General features: G+C 44.5%; 1 protein-coding gene across 1 annotated transcript in view; it reads right to left on the bottom strand.

The window, feature by feature from the left end:
• CTNNBIP1 (catenin beta interacting protein 1) overlaps positions 1-19,679 on the bottom strand; it is a 34,548-nt gene extending 14,869 nt beyond the window's left edge. Inside the window, exons 1-5 of the mRNA XM_066637741.1 lie at positions 19,398-19,679; positions 6,067-6,143; positions 3,537-3,642; positions 2,831-2,946; positions 1,540-1,630 (exon numbers count right to left, since the gene is read on the bottom strand). Of these exons, the coding sequence (XP_066493838.1) occupies positions 1,540-1,630; positions 2,831-2,926 (187 nt within the window). The 5' untranslated portion in view covers positions 2,927-2,946; positions 3,537-3,642; positions 6,067-6,143; positions 19,398-19,679. The remainder of the gene's footprint in view (positions 1-1,539; positions 1,631-2,830; positions 2,947-3,536; positions 3,643-6,066; positions 6,144-19,397) is intronic.
• Positions 19,680-21,883: the final 2,204 nt, after the last annotated feature.

Genomic DNA, 21,883 nt, shown 5'->3' with positions numbered 1-21,883 from the left:
CATGGGCTAAGAATCAGGAACAGCTGGTTAATTAAAAGGTCACAACAATACAAAATTAACTTGTTGAAACAGGTTCTTGCCCTTTTCACCAGGCCCAATATTAGGAAAATAAGGCACACAATTCAAGCACTCTTGGATCCATTGAACCACTCCTCCTTGCAGATAGAGTTTTTGAGAGCCTGGCAAGGATGGTGTTCAAACACTACTCTATTCCCAACCTCACCCCAGGATCCCAGCTCCGGTCACTCAAAGTACTTTCCTATTATCTATTACTTTTTCATGCACTTAGTCCCATCTTTACATCTTACAATGGTACATTGCATCTGCTTGTGAAAAACTTATACAGAACCAATGGAATTACACAACCACTCAGTTTGCAAGCATAAGAGATATTTTAAGCTGGGTTCCTGTCTTAATTATACAATATTGTGCACCAAGAAGCAGAAAAGCCCCCACTTAAATTTCAGAAGCTACTGGACTTGCATTAGCATCAAAAACATCAAAACATTTTAATGGGGAATGACTCATGTCAAAGGAGATGAAAGCTTCCTCCTTTGATGAAAGCATCTTTGTTTTTAAAAACAAGTATTACGGTTTGCTCATTTCGAGGGCTGCTCTAAATTTTAGAGTGAGAGAAGAATTCAACTCTCACAGCCTACAGGTCACTACTATAATGTATGGGACACATCGAGACCAAACTATACTCCAACCTTTGCTCAAAGTAAAGAAAATGATCTTAACCAAGCACCATCATAGCGAAGCAGCAAACCTGCATTTCCCCACTGATTGGTCAAATTAGTTATTTGATTTTCTCTGCAAACTGCTTTGTGAACTTTTGAACTGAAGAGCAGTACATAAGTGTTCTTAATATTTGGTGTCTTCACATCTTATGCTGCTTTTCCTTCCCTCAAATGTCTAAAAAGTTTGTTTTTAGAATCAACTTAATTTTAACACTCAACGAAACAGCAACATATCCCTAGTTTGTGCTTCAATGGCTGAAGATGAAGACTGGTCAACACACATATCCTTCGCTAGGGCGGTACGTATTCCCAAATGGGAAACTTTACCATAAGCTCAGAACTGGACATCAGAAGAACCTCTTTTTTTAAGTAAGTTTGTCTGTCTTTGCTAGATGCAAAGAAAGGTTTTTTAAGAGTGTAGGCAATGGCTAGTAAGAGCTCCCAAGCCAGGACAGGGAGGAGCTGAGTAGGGCTCCCTGTATTTGTCCCTCCCCACAACTAACAGAAGCAGAAATGTGTGACAAAAGCAAACAGGCACATTTTGTCCAAATATTTTATGTACACACAACATTCAACTTGTCTTGGTTCACAACATTTTAATCTATCTTAATAAAGAGTTCACAAACAGTGCTTCCCTTTTCTTCACCAATACACCTGAAGAGATAAGAGTGTCTTGAAACTTTTTCACATTTTGGAATAATTAAAAACCACTTCTAGTTTCTGGGAAGATCATTTATGCTAAAACAGAAACAGCTCAAGATTTGAAAGCTTATGTGCCTTCCACTTCCCTGCTACTCACCCTGATCAATAGAATGCTGAGGAAGTTGGCTAAGTTGACTATTCACTACCCCTGCATATGTCCGCAAGAATTCCTCTTCACTGGCTGTTAACTGGAAGGAAAAACAAAGACTGAGCAAAGTAAATCCACCTAGAGGGGAGCAAACCAATTTAGTAGTAGGGTCCAAGTACAATTTAGAAGCCATTACAGTTTATTTGCTAACTCTAACCCCAACCATTTTTGGCATCTGGTCACATAAGCAGAGGCCATAACCCCAAAAAGGTCTGTTTCATAGAAAATGTGAAACATAAATGGATCTCATTGAATCAGCAGCATTTGTACAGGGTTGTAGTTGTATAATTAGATGAATAAACCACAATTCTATCCCACTATAGCCAATAATCAGAAATTGTGTGTTTGAAGATGTTAAAAACACGAATATTTATAAAATAAACTGTACATCCAGAAAGAGATTAAACCATTATTTAAAGATTAAATAATCTGCATTTTTCTATTTAGCAAGCTTCTAAGCTGTGCTTCAGCACAGGACTCACAGGCAACCACACATATTGAGAAAGCTTAGAATACACGTAAATAAAAGTAGCAGGAGTGGTCACAGCAATCACAGCAAAACTTGTGCTGGAATGCCTGGGGAAGTAAAAAAGTATTTGCTGGCACCAAAGAGGTATCAAAGTTTGAGGCACTCAAGCTTCTGTGGGGAAGGCACCTCAGGCAAGGCAGGCTTCTCACTGGTTACCACCTACCTAGTTTCAGGCAACAAAGAGGCAAGATCATATAGTCACTACAGTTTCATCTTTAATACAGATAAAAAAAATCGGAAAGCAGAATTGTTTCTGAAGCCCGGCCACAGTATCAAATGCAAATTGATTAAGAAATCTGGATCACCATTAGACTCTGCCCCACCCTCAGACACAGAGTTAAGGAAAGGCAACAGTACCCTGCGCTATACTTTTCAAAGTTACCCCAGAGAAAACCATGATTCAAGAATTCACAGCTACGCCTACTTTTAGCTGTCCAAGAGATTTAAAACTTTGAAAAGGAATACTATCTATAGAACTACTTAGAAACAGTATCTACTATCTATAGAACTACTTGAAACATTTTTGTTTCAAGTGTTAACTATTATGCTTCTAAGTAATCATCTATGCTCGAATCACTTCCAGGTGACCAGACAAGGGCACTTTTGTAAACTGTAAGACATTCAGTTCTTTTAGGCCCTCAACGGTCACATACATACGTATGTGTGTGTAGCTTATGTGAGAATGCCTGCAAGGAGACCCACAGTACTTACATTTGATCCCATCTTCCTAAGCATAAGGAGGACTCGCACCTTCTGCTGAATATACATTTCCTCCGGACTCTTCCCGGGGACACCCTCACGGTTCATTCCCCTCCTCCCAGTTCCTCCTAAAATTATATACAAACACTATCAGAATGCATGCATTGACAGAGGTTTAAATATGCAAAGAAAGATGCTGAACAACATTAACTAAAAGCTATCGTCACCACTCTCCCACCCAAAGGAATTGACTGGCAAGAATTAGCTCCTCCGTAGGTGCCATTCAGCCCTGCTAGAAGATACAGTGAATCTCCTGGAAATGTTCAGTTGTAATCTAGCAAAACTGGAAAGTTTGTTCTTTGTAGGCAGGAAATGTTATACAGTTCCTTTCTGAACAAAAAGGCTGCCACAAAGCAAAGTTACAGCCCTGAGTGAGCATCTACAGTTTTTAATTCAGAAGCAAAAGCAATCAGATATTTCAGTCACTCTGCCTGACAGAGTGTTCTCCACAATGAAAAACAAACTTTTACAATAATCCCAAATTAGCAGAAATGTGCATCATGCTCCATGGCTAGATCAGTCACTGGTAGTCACTTAATCAGCCCACATCATAATCCATCAACACTTGTCTTTCAAGTTCTTCAAATTATGCAAGATTTATCACATTCTATAAAGAGAAAAGATACAAAAAGAAGAATGAAGCAACTATGAACATTACCTGATTGCCTTGTAACCTCAGGCTATGAGAATTTTCAGTCAGGAGAGACAGAAAGAAGAAATCAAATATAGAATTTGGGACTCAGGAAAAGCATGTAGGGCACCACCTGCAATTAAAAACAAAGACTGAAATGGTCTATTTATTACGAGTTTAGAAAAATATTTTAAACAAATCATGCCTACATTTCAGCTGAGCATAAAGAATAAGAGCTAAACAATGCCTAGAAGGAACCAGGCTGTTGCTTCTTTAACCAACGACTAAAACTAGCACTGCTATCTTCGACCAAATCATTTCCATCTAAAATGCTTCACATTAATTTTAATCTTTCCAAAGGATGCGTGCTCAGAAACAAAGAGGACATGAACATGCAAATGTAAATGTAATTTACAAAGATACAGATGCTCCTGGGGAAAAAAATCATCATCCAGAATACTTGCCACATTTTGGGAGGCAATCAAACACAACCCCCACTACTCTAGAAATGAAAGGAAGCTATTTCATTTCACAGATGGAGTGGGCTTGAGGAAAAAAAAACCTTACTGTACCTTCCAGCAGATGGCACCATATACAAGGCTCCAAAACCTCAATCTCACACTCACCCTTATTGCACAATTCTATAGGTTAATGTAGGAATCACAACATTAAAAGTGGTTTTAAAGTGGGGGGAAAAAATCAAGCAAACACATCACAATCCAGTCAGGGCTCAATTCAAACTGCTGTAGAATAGCATGATGCCTCCACTCCCAACACATCAGTCCAATACCAGACCTCCAGATATACCAGATTTTACCTCCAGATATACTTCAAAAAATTAAAAACCTAATTGCTGGAAAAGTTATGACATTACCCCAACTACCTACCACTGCCACTCTTTGGACAATAGGCATATTTCACATCTGGCACAGAGATGTGAAACATTGTCTAAGCAAGGGCAGCTTGCCAGTGACCCACAGAATAATAAAAAATAGATTAAAAGGTAATCCTGAGGTGGGCTGATCACAGACAAGTTAATTCACCTCCTTTGATCTTTGCTAACTGTATATCTTGACTCTTCTGATAGCTCAGTAGTTTATGGAAATTGCATGTATGGCCCTGAAAAATGGGCTATGTCAGATGCAAGGGAGGGCACTTGTTATCTGGAGTGCTCCCTGGGGCATTTGGTGGGCCGCTGTGAGATACAGGAAGCTGGACTAGATGGGCCTATGGCCTGATGCAGCGGGGCTGTTCTTATGTTTTTAAGAAGCTTCACTACTCATTCATGTGTTATATGTATTGTAATTGTCTCATTCTGCCCTTGGGCATTTTACACCACTTTCTGTGCATGCTCAAAACTCCATGTTGATACTTCAGCAGTGTGAACCAAGACAAGTTGAATGTTGGTTGACTCTGTGCGTAATAAATTTGTTGATATATAGCAGAAGGCACAGTAACTAGTTCACCTTGGTATTGGTGCTCTGTCTTGTGTTGCATCATATTCTGGGTCATCTTGGAGGTACTGGTTATGACAGAGCCCTAAATGCAGTGGTGTTGCTATATGCTATATGCTCTTCCTGTTCTCAGGAAACTCTCACTGATAAAAGGCACAGAATTCGAGGTGGTATCTTGGGAATGCAGAATTCAAGCCATTTAGGCAGCGGTTTTCAAACTCTCTATGAGTGTTTGCACTGCTGTAAGTCCTTGCGGGGGTGGAGGGAGACAGCAGGGCAGAGGGAAGGCAGCAATGCAATTCCCAGGATCACGCTGCTCAGGAGGGCTGCAGGGATTGGGATGAACTCACCAGTCCCTGCAGCAGGCTGTTGGGGGTGCAGGGAGCCCTGCACGAACGCCTGCAGGGCTCCCCAGCTCGTTAGAAGTAAAAGTGGAGCAATGCACCCCCAACAGGCTGTTGCAGGGAATGGTGAGTGCTACCTTCTCCCTGCCTCCTCTCTGCCCCCACCCCTTAATGGGAAAGAGGAAAGAGGCCAGGGCCTTCAGGCTAGGGTGTTGCAACGCCCCAGTCTGAAAACCACTGCATTTAGGGCTCTGTCATAACCAGTACCTCCAAGATGACCCAGAATATGATGCAACACAAGACAGAGCACCAATACCAAGGTGAACTAGTTACTGTGCCTCCTGCTATATATCAACAAATTTATTACGCAGCTGCCATTAGATGAAAAAAGGAGCAAGAAAAGTATGTAGCTGGGCACAGAAAGGATCACATAGCCAGCTAAGGGTAGTTCCCTCTCCAAGATCTACTGCCTGAGGCTCTTGGTAACACCACACTTGCACGTGTAACACCACCATCCAGCATGGGTTTCACAACACATATGGATCCATTCCAAGCTTAAAGCCTCAATTCCACAACTGGAATGCTCCTGATCTCTCTCTTACCAGACATATGTTACATGCCTTGAGAGTCTGAACACACCACACTGCACAAGTCTGATGTTTTATCTAGGACCTGACCACAGCTATTTTCATCTGACTCACTGCAGCACAGAACCCAATTATTGGGCTCAAGCTGTTAAGAACTTTTGCATCTCCTTACCTGGCTCTGGAAGGTGAAGAAAAGCTTTCTAGAGTGCTTGGATCTGATCACAGTTTGAAACACAGCAAAAAGCCACCCTGGGGAAACAAAGAATTGATTTTAATATATAGCCTGAAATAAATTGTGGCGCTTTAAATATTCTGGAACCATTTTACTGTTGTCTAAACATAATACTGTAGTCTAAACAAAAGATGATGAGTCCTCTACATAATCTGTTCATACACCAGTTTCAGATGCTAAAAACAAACCTTTCTGGTGCTATAGAAAAATGTCTTGCCACTAGAAACCCAAAGAAAATCAAAAGCAGCTCAGTTTGCCTGGATGAAATGAGGTCAGGAGGAATAGGATGGTACTTTTAAGACTGCAGCCTGGTTTGGACATTGCACAGAGGCACCATTAAACTATGATTCTGGGCTATGGTTCTGAGCCTCAGGCCGGGATGCAATTTTTACTTTGAGCCTTGCTTAACACAAGCCAGGATTCACTATGACAGACAAACCCAGCAAAGTCTGGCTTCTTCTAACCAGAGTTTGCAAATGACCCTGAATATGAAACATGACTACCAAAACTCCTCTGCTTTCTAATCTAGAAGACTGATACATGCTAGGATCCACAGTTGGTTCAGATGGATTGCTGGCTAGGCTTGCTACCCCACATGGGCAAAAGGAGGCCCTAGCCTAGAACGTACCCAGTACTCTCCACAAACTGCACCTTTCAAAGGATCAATTGCAGGCAAGCAAGCTGCTTTCCCTGGAAGCTTCCAGTGCTGATTAGAGAATCAAGGAAGCTTCTAAAGAAGCTCCATGTTCTGTGCAACACATTTTGAAAGCAACCAATTGGTTTTTAGATTTATGCCCAGTCTTTCAACCAAAATATTCTCAAGGCTGCTTACAATGGCTCATACTAATCGAGGAGCCCCTCAATCTTCTGGCCTGTTGCTGGGGCTGGCGGATACTTGCATGACTGCTCTAGTCCCTGTGCAACTGGCAGCTGGGGCAGAGTTCTTTCAGGGGGGAAGGGGAAGCAAGTTCCTTGCAGCTGCTCCCTTCTCTGGCTGATGGTGGGGGCCAGGCTGATCTCTCCCCTTGCTGGGATGCTCATCACAGGAGGCAGGGGCTCCAGCTTCCCAGGGTCAGTGGATGCCTCTATTCACTTCTAGAAGCTAAGCAAAATGTATTGTTTTCAAACAGAAAGGAAAGACTTATGGTCTTAAGTGTCAGCCTATTTCTCCTATTCCACAAAGCATTTGGAAAACACACCACCCAATCTTCAGACTGTGTTCATCAGGAGGGGACACTGCAACAGAAATTCCGGCAAACCTTCTTTACAGGTAAGTTAGGATGAAGGAAGCAAGATAAGCGGCCACTTTTTTTCTTTTATATTTAGAAATATTCTCTTCTCACCAAAGGAGACAAATCCCCTAGGAAGGCTTCTTAAATCTTACCAACTTTTACTAATTAGTTCCTCCTGTCTTTGGTACCTAAATATGTAGCACAGCCCAAGGTCAGTTCTGAACAGGCCCATTTACATTAACTGCTCATTTCATTTACACATACTTCAAAGACACTCCCTTCACACCCTCATTACACACAAATCTGTGGGGATCTCTTTTACACGAGCCAGAGATTTGTGGAATAAAAAGATTGAACACAGAAGTTAACTTCTGCTGTGTATCAGCTTCAACAGACAACCTCAACACTATCTTAGGTCCAAAAACTTTTCAAGATGTCATAACAAACCGAATACATCTTATGTGTCAAAGCTTTGCTGGACCACTAGTCCACAGGTTCTAAAGGAGCAAGCAAGAATACTTGTACTTCATACTGTTGCTGAACAGTAAGTATCATGCCAGATACAAAACCAGTCTGAAGCCAATGCTAAACACAAAGGAGGTGGCCATTGATTTAAAATACTTGTATGTTACCAGAAACAGCAGATTCTTGCCTTTCTGGCCAAGGACACCAAGTGACTGTCCAAGCCATGAAAATAGTCTCATCAGTGTTTTACTACAGACCATTTCAACTAACCCAAGCATTGGGCAACAGCATGGAAGCAAGTTCTGTTTCCAGTTTAATATATTTGGCATTTCCTTGTCCTAGCAACCATATTTTGCACATTGAAACCCCAAGAGTGCTCCTGTGCATGCATCTCACTCACTCACAAACTCACTCCATGGCAGATCTAACCACAGAACCCTGTCTCCAATTCCAAAGATTTTCAGTTCAAACTCAAAATCTGAAGTGTTCAACTATAAATGATCTCCTGTGATACAGGATACAGATATATTCTGTAACAAGATATTGGGTGTGTGCTTTTGGATATCGGATGTGAGCATATATGTGAAGATGATGACTAAGGTCCCAGAAGCAAGAGCAATGCTCACCAAGACAGCTGTACAAACAGCTGAACTACCAACAGGGCCTGGAGCATTGTTCATTATGCGGTTCACATAATGGATCCCATGGGTAAGAGCCAAGTTTTAAAGCCAACTCAGCTAAGCCAACCTCAGTTCCCCATTTGTGGAGTAAGCAGGGCTTTAAATGGGTTTTGCATTTCTGCTGAGATGGATGTTTTATGGAAAACATGTCTTCCTTCAGAGCCACCATTTCCAAGAGTACTGTTGCATGCATGCCATGAGTGCGCACACTCATCTCCTCAATCTTCTAGAGCCTTAGATACCTTTTCCAGCTCTTTCACCAACAAAAAGATAAGCAGCTTTAGATTAGTATCCCTGCCTATAAGCAGATCTATATATGAGCAAATATTACAGAAGTGGTCTTGGGCAAAATGCTTCCTAGCTGCTTCAGCTGCAATACGGGAGATAGCAATACTATCTGCCTTAACATACATAAAGTGTTTTGCACACATAAAATGTGCTATACAAACACAAATGCCTATTTTACCTTCACAGAACCCATTCTACGCAGAGACATCTGTTGAGAAATTCCTACTTTGTAGCAGATCTTGAAGACACTGTTGAAGAACAGTGTTCTTCAACCTGTGGGTTGGGACCCAATGCGGTCACGAAGTCTCATTTGGGGGGTCATGGCAGCCTTTCAAAGCCTGTGCAAGAGAGTGCCTGGATGCAATCCAATAATGCCACTGCCTTATCAAAACTGAGTTCTTGATATAATCTGCACAGTTGCTTCTCGCTGCCTTGTCTTCAGCTTCTAAGGCTGATACTTCATAGGGTTGTTAAGACTAAGTGGCAGGTACTAAGAGGGTGGGTGGGGGCTGACAGGGTCCTGGCAGGGGCACGGGATCAGCAGTTGGTTTCCAGTCTCATACAAAAAAGTTTGAAGACCACTGCAGAGTATACACAATTCATGTGGGGCACTGGGCAGGGCTGCTGGGGTCTGTATAAACCAAGAATGCGAGCTAGACACACCCACTCTCCCACAGCCATGTGCTATAGAAAATTGCTAGCAACGGGGAAGTTCTTTCAGGGAAGCTTGACTGACATTACTTGTCTTTCCACTGAAGAACCCGAGAGTTTTCCAGAAGCAAGCTGGAAAGCTGTTTTACAGCAAAAGTTTAAAGGCAAATGAACAACAGATGCAGCAGTAAAGAGGAGCAGACTTCATAAGCACAGTGCAAATCTTGAATTTAAAAGCATTTGGGTAAACTGGCAATTCTATTATCCAAGAGTAAAAATGGTTTGCGTTTGTAGCCACACCACGGGGCACTTCCAACAGTTGCAAGTGGTCACAGAGGGAAGGTATAAGAAAGATGCTGCACCCTGAAGCTGTGCTAATTTACAGTGAATTCTGCTACTGAATGCAGAAATGAGAAACCCAGTCTCCACAGTCCTGGTGATTTTGTTTTCATTCAATAAGATTCATGACCTTCAGTCACAGGCAGCTGGAGACTGTATTAATTCAATTCTCCACGGAAATACAAGCAAGGTAGAATCCATAACACATCCATTTATAATTGAACAGTAAGATTTGGAATGCTTAATGTCATTTTTCCCCCCTGAGCATGTCAAGCTTCTCAGGATTCTCAAGCCTCCTGGTGTAAAGTTTCTGCTCCGTTTGACTTCAGTTGAATTCTGCAATCCTGGCTTCCAAGCAAGATTCTCAAGTGCCCAGTTCAATTTTTAGACAAAGCGCCCACAGTTCTCTGAACGAGGAAAAAAGCTACAGCCATCTATACATTTGAGCTTCTAAATCCAAACAGAGAACATTTTCCTTTCCTGGTAATGTGCATTTCTATAGCTTCTTTCATGAAAGGGTTTCAAAACACATCAAGGGCATGAATAAAATCAAATTTCAGAATCAAGAAATTTTGTCTGGCCACAAGGACTCCAGTTAACTGTGAATTATTGTTGAACTTGTTTCCTTCTTCTGTCCATAAGACATAAGCAAATGACATTCTTGCCAACATCACAGATCAGCAAAGGAGGACTGCTTCTTTTATCTTACGTAGCTAAGGGCGCAATCCTAACTAACTTTCCAGCACTGGCATAGCAGCCTGACACCTCAGAGTGCCTCTGTTAGAGTGATACTGGGCATGGGGAAGCAATGATCTCGCTTGCTATATGGCAGCTGTCTATATTCAAAGATCTTCTGGGCTTGCTGTAATGGGGTCTAGGTGTCATTGCCTAGACCCCATTACAGCAAGCCCACTCTGAGGTGTCAGGCTGCTACCTGCTCCTCCTATCTGACCTTTTAACTCAGAGGTGTCAAACTCATTTCATACAGAGGGCCAAATAGCATTCATCATGCCTGCTGAGGGCCAGAAGTGATGTCATTAAACAGGTCATAACTAAAAATAAGCATTTTTTTCTCACTTAGGAACTCATTAGCGACAGAAGAGAAAATATGCTAATCTTATCATATTTCAAGATATAGGATAGCCCAATTTTCATGTGGGCTGTGCTTGTTAAGAAGAAGATGGTCAGTGTTCTACCACTGAGCAATAGTCTCTCCACAAAGGATCCGTGCTTCTAAACAACCACATAATAGCTGAGACCCCTCAAGGTTGGTAAACATGCAAACATTTCTGGCAAGGGGAGAGGTATGGTCTCAAATTAAGAACAAGACAAAAGATTGCTCTATCTTCCAGAACATCATCTCCCCAAGAATCCAATATTGCATTTGCAATACTACAGTTACGCTTAGCCATAAATAGCCACTAGAACAAAATATACAAATTCCCTGGGAGCCTCACACAATTGCCAACTGCAACATAAAAACGGTTAGTAATGGACTACCACCTCCAACCAAGCACCTTCCAACATATAACAATTTGTTAGGATTATAGAAAAATGTCCTCAAGTGTGTGCAATTATTTAAAAAGTTACAAAGACCTACTTTATTTTTTGTTGGAATGGTAGTAACCAAGTGCTGAAAATGAATATTACTACTTTAGGTACGCCTGAAAAGTTGTTGCATAGCCAAAAAGGTGTCTAGCCAACAACAGCACCTTGAAACTATTTCCCCTTCCATTTCAAAAGTGGTTTCTCATGCAGCATTGATAGCTGATGTTCAAGAACAGGTTGGGCACCAATCATCTGAAATTCTAAAATCCAAAGGATTCCAAAAACCACAATGTTTTAGAGTGCCAACATGATGCTCAACATGACATGTTTGCAGCAGGTAGAAAATGCATCCAGGGAAGGACTTGCTGTGCCAGGATGCCATACTGAGGGATCCTCAGAGGGGCCTCTACTGCTCACTGTGTCAGGCCATGGTTCCGCTGAAATCACTTTCTGGTCACTGGGCTGACCAGTTGATCTTTTTTAACAAGTCTGCCCTCATTCCCACCTACATTCACAAGCACTGAGAAAGAGCCATTCCAACATGCAACCCCAGTAGCACTTCCTAGTCATTTCCCAGTGACTTCCTAGTCACTGCACTGACTCCACGTTTATCAGTGCTATCGCCAATCAACAGATCAGCAGAGTTAGGGTTTCGGTCTGGAACAGCCCTCTTTCTCAGCACCTCAGGTGGGAACGAGGGCAAACTTGTTAAGAAGAAGATGGTCAGTGCAGTGTCCAGGAAGCAATTTTAGTGCTACTAAATCAGCGGACATCAGCGGAGCCACAGCCTGACCCAGTATTCCAAAATCTGGAACACTTGCAGTTCCAAGTGTTCCAGATATGGGATACTTGACACATATCACAACTTCAAAGTTATACTGAGGAGGGGGGGTCATAGCTCAACACTATAGCCAAAGTTTTGCATGCAGAAGCTTCCAGGTTCAATTCCCACCATCAAAAACTTCTGTCTGAAATCTTGGAGAGCTGCTGCCAGTCAGTATAGAGTGTAAAATACTGGGCTAGATGGTCCAGTGGTCTGACTCAGCAGAAGGCTGTTTCACACACTGCCCATGTGGAACATGTTGCACTATTCTTTGGATCTTGGTTTAATATTTGCACACTGAAAATGAGCCAAAAAACTGGTTTGTAGAGATCCACATAAACAGACAGCAAGATGGAAGCTAGGGAAAGAGAGAGCATACAAAATAATCCAAGCCTATTAGTCAACTTTGTATTTAAGAATCAACATCAGCCCATAAAAACATATTTGTGAATTTCAGTGCAGTTTGAGCAACGGCTCTGGTAACCTGTTCACCTGAAAGGAGGATGCCACTTGTACGAGCTGAATGCAACACCATGTGGAAGATACACACTGTTTTGCATGACTCAAGAATGAGCCTGAGCATAAGCTGCATAACCTGCCATCCAAAGCTCCAAAGCTCATGTTGATTTTCCTCAGAATACAACACAACAAAACAGTTTTCTTGTGGTCTGCTCCAAGTTCTGGGGGATTATTTATCTTCATCGTGACTCAAACAATGTTTCACAAGCCTCATGTGTGTTAATCTTTACTTCTGGTCATTGTGAATATTCTCTCCAATATTATTTTAATTATGACACAGCTTGGAAAACATATGCCACAAATATGTCAACAGCTTCATTTTCTTGCTGACATCACAGAAGCAACTGCAGGCTACTTTGGTCACTAACGCACATATGGTGAGTTCCTAATCAATCCAAAGCCTTAAAAAATCTGTAGTCATTAACTGGAAACACATTTTAAGAGCTAATTGAAGAGTTTATAAAATCTGAGGCCAGACATCATTTGAGTAGCATAGTCAGACTTTACAAAGGATTTAATCAGTTTTCTAACTGATTTCTCATTTGCTATATTTTAATTTCCTCATCTTTGAAGAACCCTGCAAACATTTTGCAGGATGTTCCAATTGGGCAATCCCAGTTCTTCCTTCCAGCTGAAAGACAATCCCAGATCTCATCTAGACACTTGCACATTGTTATAGGTAAAGCTGAAGTATTAAACATCTGATTACACATCAAGCTTTTTATCACATAGAGTAGCAGTGCTTCACCACACCAGACGCATCCTTCCAGTTTATTCCAAATATCACTGTGATTCAATTAAACAAGGTTGGATGGAGGATGACAGCTAGTGAATGCTTCTGGATAAAAAAAAGAATTGCTTGCCTTGTGGTCCAATCCTGCTGTGGTTCACTCTAAGCACACAACATTTGGTTGGGGAGGTGTGGAGAAGTGTATTCATCACCTAACAGAGCATGCTGTCCTATGTAACAGAAATTACCAGCTTACCAGTGTTTTTCAACCTTTTTTGTCTCATGGCACTCTGACAAGGTACTAGAATTGTCAAGGCACACCATCGGTTTTTGACAATTGACAAGGCACACCATGCTGTTGGTGGGGGGCTCATATCCCCTAATGGTCCTATTAATAAATGAACCTCCACCAAACTCCTGTGGCACACCTGGGGACCATTCACTGCACACCAGTGTGCCACGGCACAATGGATGAAAATGGCTGGCTTATACAAAAAGCTGTATTAAGTGCCGCAAGCTGCATTTGTCTCAACTTCGTCTTTGTCTCAACTGTTCAGACCAGGGATAAAAAATATTTCTATTCCCCAAGCCCCAGGTATTGGAACTTCTGCCTCTGGAAGTTTTTCAAATGAACACCATTTCACTCAACAGGTCATTTACGAGTAGAACTACACATTATTGCTTAAGGGCTGTCGAGGGCGTTGATACCACATCAATCTCCTGAGCTCTCCACAAATTCAACATTTACTTCTAAAACTGAAGATTAACATATGGAAATATTTTCCCACCTGTAGTTGTGTGTGTTCTAATTTTGTGGCACTAGGTTGTTACATTTACAGTTTTTTTTTTAAAGTAGTTGTGGATTACAGGGAAGGAAATGTCCTCAGCAGGGTGTAGTTTCCTTCCTTTCCAGACACAGCTACTTGTTAAACCACACTGCAGCAGGACTAATCAACTCAAGGTAACATCAATTTGTGACAGAACTTTTATTTTGACAGAACAGATATACTTCTGTGAAGATAAACTTTTGCAGTCTTCCAGGTAATGGTTCATACAAAGGCTTAAACAATGCAAATTTACTGCACGAGTCCTTTGCAACAAGGGAATGAAACTGATATATGGCTGAGAAGGCAGACAAGTAACTATGAAGCTTTATGAAATGTCCTGCAATTAATCACTGCACAAACTTGATTTATACAGGATTGACATTAATAAAGTTAAACACTTATCAGACTGACTTATTCAGAAGTGTCTGTTCCAGAACGGAGAGAACATTTCCCAGACAAATCTTGAACAGTAATGGAGGAGACACTGTACAACATACTGCACGATTAACCCACATAAACAGCTTAGTTACTAAAGTTTCATTGTGCACCAGTAATTAAAGTAGGAGGATTTCCAGAGGCTTATTGCATTTGATTAAGACAAAATCTTTTTCCAGTGTTCAATCAGAATTTGGTCCCTCAATAACTCTTAAAAAGATTTTACTGACAATAAGAGTGCAGCTTAAACATCTTCCACACTGAAGAAAATTCTGTTCAATAAAGCAAGATCTTTGTATCTTGACTACTGCACTCTCCACCATCCATTACTGCAAACAAAACAGGAATCCTCAATTCCGCACTCTGCCCTGAATAATGCAATTCTAGCATAAACTAGGCATCTCCCACTGTTTATGAAAGTGGCTTAGAAGAGGACCCAAACACAAACATTGAGATGTCAAGCAAAGGCAATCATGTTTTATGCTTGGAAGACCCCTCCTAGAAATACAGACCAAGTCACCACAGTCTTACAACTGCAAACTGCCAAGCTACAATTGGAAAGTCAATGCAAACACTAGTGGGCTTCTGAAAACTTCTGAACAACAGCACCCCAAACTCAGAAGAGGCAATTTTTACCTTGCAGATCCACCAGGACAGTTCCACATGCTACCTAGAAATCACTCCAACCATAATTTAACCATTTGTATATTCTCCTCTCCACACCTCCACTCCCAGTCAGGAGGCACTGCAACAAGGTTTCTCCAACCCACAACCAATTGCTGGTTATGGCCAGCCATTGGTCTAAATAGCTTATATCTCAACTAAATTTAAGGTCTCATTCAAGAGAATCATTACTTCATAGATCCAGAATTATCTCTTAGATGTAACATCCTACAAAGTTACATAGAACACTAGATCCAATATTTACCTCTAGTCTTCAGTGTTAATTACATAAAAAGTTTTACAATAAAACTTTGGGAGAAAATATCAATTATGTACAAAGGGATGTTTTTGCTTATTCTGTGAAGCAATAATTCCTTATTCCTTTGGGATGAGAGAGAGAAAAAATGTAGCAAGGAAGATGCAACTAATCTTCAATATGAGCCTCAAGGGTGGGCAGAATGAAGGCTTAAGGCATCTATACCATACAGTAGGCCACCAGAACCATTCCTTGGTCCCACACCCACCAACTACTATTACAGCTCCTCATTTACCCACAGATACATGCCAAAACAATGAGGGAGAGAACAGAAATCCACCATTTTAAAACCCATTCCAATTAAAATGGCCACAGGACTATCCCATGAAAGGCAGGATAGGAATGAAAGAATGAATACAGTGTATAATTGAGCAGTTACCACAAACTAATCCTCTGTCAGCTTAAGACACTTCTGCTCAAGAATGCTGTTAATTTGGCTTAAGTCTGATTCTTCTCTGCTGCTCTATAAGGTTTTGTAAAATGAATTTTTTTAAATTTATTGCTGCATTGCTTTGTATGTAAGCTACTTTGGTTGTCCACGAAAAGCAGGATACAAGTTTAATAAATAAAAGCAAAAGGAAATAAGCCAGTTTGAGTGCTTCTGAGCATGCAGACTAAAAAAGAGCTGAGAGAAGTAGTGGTGTCAACCAAGCAAACAGGACAGTGCTAAGGAGGGGGTGAAATGAGAAAATCAAATAGAAAGTATCAAGGAAGGAGTGGAGAGTAGTTGGGGTTCCTTCACACACTACACAAAAGACAGCCTTCCCCTCCCATCTTTTGGCTATGTGTAAAGCTCCATCTTTTCAGTGGAGGGGGAGGGTCTAGAATGGAAGAAAAGTGAATATTGGTATACAAGAACTATATGCCTGGGAGCCATGACTATCCTCTTTCTTCTTTGAAAGTAATAGACAGAAAACATGGAGGACCTTCTGAAGATGAAGAAGAGGACAACCTGGTTTTCGACACCAATTCAACAAGGATTTTGCAATCCATCTCTGCTTGTCAGCAAGCAATGACACATGCACATGCCAAGTTCTAACTTGACATATTGAGGTATACACCTCACCTCACCTCAGGTACACATTTGCAGGTGTACACTTAAAATACAATACAATATAAAAAGCCAGACTGGGCAGCCTGGAGCCAAACAGGCACATTTGTCCAAGGTTTTCAGATGGTGAGAGAGTTTACAGAGGAGCTGCAAGAGCAAGGGGCACAGCTGGAAGTATTGTTTCCCCACCCTTAACATGTGCATGCAGAATAGCTGCAAAAGAGTGAGAACTTGGGAAAGGATGAGGGTTCCAAAAAAGCAACATGGGAATGCCAACCAAGGAAAAAGAGCTGAGTTGATGGACAAATATGTTAAGGATAGAATGAGGGTGGGGGCTGTCCTGAGAACAGCACTCAAGGAAATGAACTGTGTAAAGAAGAGAGAAAAAGAATTCAGCAAGTATGGTTATCTGGAAGGAAAACATCACTGAAGAACAAAGGAGACAACACATGAGAGAAAAAGGAGATTTTTGGAGACATAACTAGGGAAAGTCTGAGGAAGAACAGCATGTGTTGAAAGAGATCAGGACTAGTTGAACCTGGCCTGAGGGCCAGATCCAGGGTTTGGGTCAAATCCATCCGCACTGTGAGCAGACCTTTCTATTCTGCTTTGGCACTGCGCATCGACCCCCTCATTCAGGAGATAGGGGTGCTCTGGGCAGTATCATCTACCTGGACATCCTGTTGCACAGCCTTCTGGAATGCTGGGCAGACGATGTGATTGCCCAGAGAGTCCCTGTTCCCCAAATGAGGGGGATGTCACATGCCGCTGAAGTGCAATGAAAAGAAGCAGTCCAAACAGGGACCACTTTTCTGTTTGGCCGCCACTGAAGGAGATGAAACGCTGGATGGGGATGTCATGAAAATCTCAACGAAAGCAGATCTGTAGAGACATCACCCATGGAGAGGGTAAATTCAGAAACGAAGGGGAAGATGACATGAGGGAGGCTGGAGTTGGGACCACCTGAGGGGAAAGGCCTGAAAGGGTAAGGGGGGGGGTGGGTGGGTGGGAGTGCGCGCACGCGCGAGCGAGAGAGAGAACACCTAAAAAAGCATAGAGTAAGTGAATGAGTTTAAGGGAAGAGTCACAGCTCAGTGGAAGAGCACCTGCTTTGCAGGCAGAAAGTCCCAGGTTCCATCCCTGGCAGCATCTCCAGCTGAGAGATTCAGGCCTTTGTCTGAAATCTTGGGAGAAATGCAGACAGCCAGCGCTGACAGTACTGAGCTAAGTCTGTCTGACTTGGTAGACAAACTTGGTAGAAGGCAGCTTCCTATGAATGAGAATAAGAAACACAGGTAGACCTGAAAAGGTCTGCATTCATACTATTAATAATAATTAAATAATTAGGGAAAAGTGATTTCTATGAAAACATGGTAGTGTCCACTGGAAAACACTGGTTGAATACAAGCATACCTCCCCTGCTCCATTCTTAACCACCGCCACCCCATCTGCTTCTCCCAACATGGGGTGGTGGAGGAAAGAAAGCAAGAGAACCATGGGAGAAGAAGATGGATCAGGAAGAAGCATCCTCTAAAGCACAGTGAGAGGAAAGCAAAAGTGACTCTATGGCAGAGGCCAAAGGAGGGGAGAGGCAGGTAGGACTGGGGTGCCAGAAGCAGCCTGTGGACCACAGCAAGAAGAAAGCAAGTGTGACTCCATAATGGAGGCCAAGAGTATGGAAGAATGAAAGGAGAAGCAAGTAGGCCAGGCGCACCCTGTGAAGCACAGAGAGAGGGAAGCACAAGTGCCTCTGCCATGATGGAAACCTGGAGAGATGGGTGCCAGATGCATCCTGCATGCAATGAGGAGAAGCGACTCCATGAGGGAGGTCAGGGGAGGAGACAGGCAGGTGGGTCTGGGGTGCCGGAAGCATCCTGGTGACCACAGGCGAGGAGAGCAAGAGCAATTCCGTAATGGCAGCCAAGAGTGGGGAGGCGGGTGGGCCAAATGCACCCTGTGGAGCACAGTGAATAGGAAGCAAGAGTGCCTTCAGGATGGAAGCCAAGGAAGAGGAGGAATGGAGAGATGGGGGCCTCAGGGGCAAGAGCACCCCTGGCACAGAGTCATGAGAGGGAAGCAAGAGTGCTTCCATGACGGAAGGCAAGTGAGAAGAGGAGTGGAGGGAGAGGTGGGAGGGCCTTGGGGACAAGAGCCCCCTGTGAAGGAAGCGCTTCCTTGATGGAAGCCAAGGGAGAGGAGGAATGGGGGCCAGAGCACCCTGCGGAGCACAGCGAGAGGCAGCCAGAGCGCCTCCCAGATGGAAGCCGAGGGAAAGGAGCTGGAGGGGGCCTGGGGCACTGTGAAGGAAGCCAAGGGAGAGGGGGGGTGAAGGGGGGCCTGCGAAGGAGCCAGAGCGCCTCCATGAGGGAAGTCAAGAGAGGGGAGGAAAGGGGGGCCTCGGGGAGGGAGCGCTGTGGGGAAGGCCGAGGGAGGGGGCCTGGGGGAAGAGCACCCTGTGGGGGAGCCAGAGCGCCTCCACGAGGGAAGCCAAGGGAGAGGAAGACTGGGGGACGCTGCGGGGGGCCAGGCGCCCGTGGCGCAGGCCTGGGGAGGCGCCAGACGCCTTCTGGGAAGCGGGGCGCCTCCATGACGGAGCCCGGGGGCGCGCGCCGAGAGGGTGGCGGTCGGGGGATGTGGCCGAGGCCGCCGCGCGGCTCCCCAGTTGCCCCGAGGGCGAGAGCGCGCGAGAGCGAGAGGCGCTTACCTGGGGGCGGGTAGGCGGGCGGGGCGCGCCTGGGGCTGCAGCAGGACCGCCGTCCTCGTCCTCCTGCCTCCTCTCCTCTCCCTCCCCCTCTCGTGGTGACTCACAGCGGCGGCGGCCGAGGGAGGGAGGGACGGAGGGAGCGGGGGAGGCGCCTGCCTGGGCGACTCCGGTGGGAGGGACCCGCCGCCGCCCGCCGCGTCCCAGCGCCCGAGGCCGCTGAGAGGCGGCGAGCCGCGTCGCCTCAGGCAGCGGGGCTCCGCCGCGAGCTGAGGAGAAGGGGGCGTGGCCACACGCTCAGCTTATGGTCGCGCGAGGGGGACGGGGGCATTGTTTTGGGAGGGGGCGTGGCCAATGGGTCGAGCGGCCAATGGGACGGAAGGGGCGTGGTCAGGCTTTGGAGGGGAGGGGCTTCAAGCAGGAACGGGGCTTAGGGGAGATGATGGACAGGGACCCAAGAAGGAAGGCGGGGCTTGGTGTCCCACTGGTTGCCTTCACTGGAGGCAGGTGTGAAAGGAAACCTTGAATTCCTCCATGGTCTGTCCTTAACCCCCACCTTCCTTATCTGTTTCTCAAACTGGGTCGGGACCCACTAGGTGGGTCACAAGCTGATTGCAGGTGGGTCATGACATCAGTTCTGGTGGGTCCTAACGGAACAAGTACGTGCAGTGGGTGAGGAGGCAGGTGAGGCAGAGCCTCCCCACCAGAGTCCTTTGAAAAGCGCCCCCCCACTGTGTGAGGTGCCCAAGCAGCCCCAACCCCTGCACCAGGTGAGGCAGGTGAGGCAAAGCCTTCCCACTGGAGTCCTTTGAAACCCGCCCCCCCCCCCACTGTGTGAGGTGCCCAAGCAGCCACAATCCACATGCCAGGTGAGGCCTGTGAGGCACAGCCTATCCTTCAAATGAACTATTTGCTAAAAGTTTGAGAACCACTGGTTTAGACAGACCCAGGATCCACAATCAGAGACTACCATTGGCGGAAGAAGCCTGGCCTGGCACAGCTGGCCATGTGCAAGGCGAGACTGGGCATGTCCCGCTCTCTAGCCTTGGACTAAGTGACTTATGGACTGTAAAAACCCACCACTTGTAATCCCCTGAAACTGACTTGCGTACTATGCCTGAATGCTCTGTGCTTCTGATCACCCATATACAGGCTGACCAGACGCATTGGAGGACAGAGTGCCTATATCCTTAACCAGTGGTTCTCACACATTTAGCACTGGGACCCACATTTTTAGAATGAGAACCTGTCAGGACCCACCTAGTGGGTTCGGACCCACAGTTTGAGAAACACTGGCTTTAACCATTGTACTAGAGAGGCAATGTTGGCAGATGCATCTTTTTAGACCCAAGTGTGTTGAATTGCACCTGCCAACATTCCCTCTTCTATACCAATAACCTATAATGGTTAAAGGTATAGGCACTCTGTCCTCCATTGCATCTGGTCACTCTGCCCATATCCTTCCAATGTATGCAACTGTGTTTCGGGACCTCATATTTTTCTACTTGGTTATTTCTTCTTTGTTTGTAACTGTGACACATTCTTTGGAACTACAACAGAAGGCATCTATCTCCGGACCAGATCAGATGGAAAGCTCTTCAACCTCTCCAGACAGAGAGCAAAGTCCAAAGTCCAGTTGAAATGTCTGCGTGACTTCCTCTTTGCCGACGATGCAGCTATCACTACCCACTCTGCCAAAGATCTCCAGCAGCTCATGGATCGTTTTAGCAAGGCCTGCCAAGATTTTGGACTGACAATCAGCCTGAAGAAAACACAGGTCATGGTTCAGGATGTGGACTCACCTCCCTGCATTACAATCTCTGCGCATGAACTGGAGGTTGTCCATGACTTTGTGTACCTTGGCTCAACGATCTCCAACACTCTTTCTCTCGATACCGAGCTAAACAAACGCATCGGTAAAGCAGCTACCACGTTTTCCAGACTCACAAAGAGAGTCTGGTCCAACAAGAAGCTGACGGAACATACCAAGATCCAGGTCTACAGAGCTTGCGTCCTGAGTACACTTCTGTACTGCAGCGAGTCATGGACTCTTCGCTTACAACAGGAGAGGAAACTGAATGCTTTCCACATGCGCTGCCTCCGACGTATTCTCGGCATCACCTGGCAGGACAAAGTTCCAAACAACACAGTCCTGGAATGTGCTGGAATCCCTAGCATGTATGCACTACTGAAACAGAGACGCCTGCGTTGGCTCGGTCATGTCGTGAGAATGGATGATGGCCGGATCCCAAAGGATCTCCTCTATGGAGAACTCGTGCAAGGAAAGCGCCCTACAGGTAGACCACAGCTGCGATACAAGGACATCTGCAAGAGGGATCTGAAGGCCTTAGGAGTGGACCTCAACAAGTGGGAAACCCTGGCCTCTGAGCGGCCCGCTTGGAGGCAGGCTGTGCAACATGGCCTTTCCCAGTTTGAAGAGACACTTGGCCAATAGTCTGAGGCTAAGAGGCAAAGAAGGAAGGCCCATA

The sequence above is a fragment of the Tiliqua scincoides genome, chromosome 9 (assembly GCF_035046505.1).
Source record: "Tiliqua scincoides isolate rTilSci1 chromosome 9, rTilSci1.hap2, whole genome shotgun sequence".
Lineage (NCBI taxonomy): Eukaryota > Metazoa > Chordata > Lepidosauria > Squamata > Scincidae > Tiliqua > Tiliqua scincoides.
The sequence above is the reverse complement of the archived record's forward strand: the minus strand, read 5'-3'. Positions and strand labels throughout refer to the sequence as shown.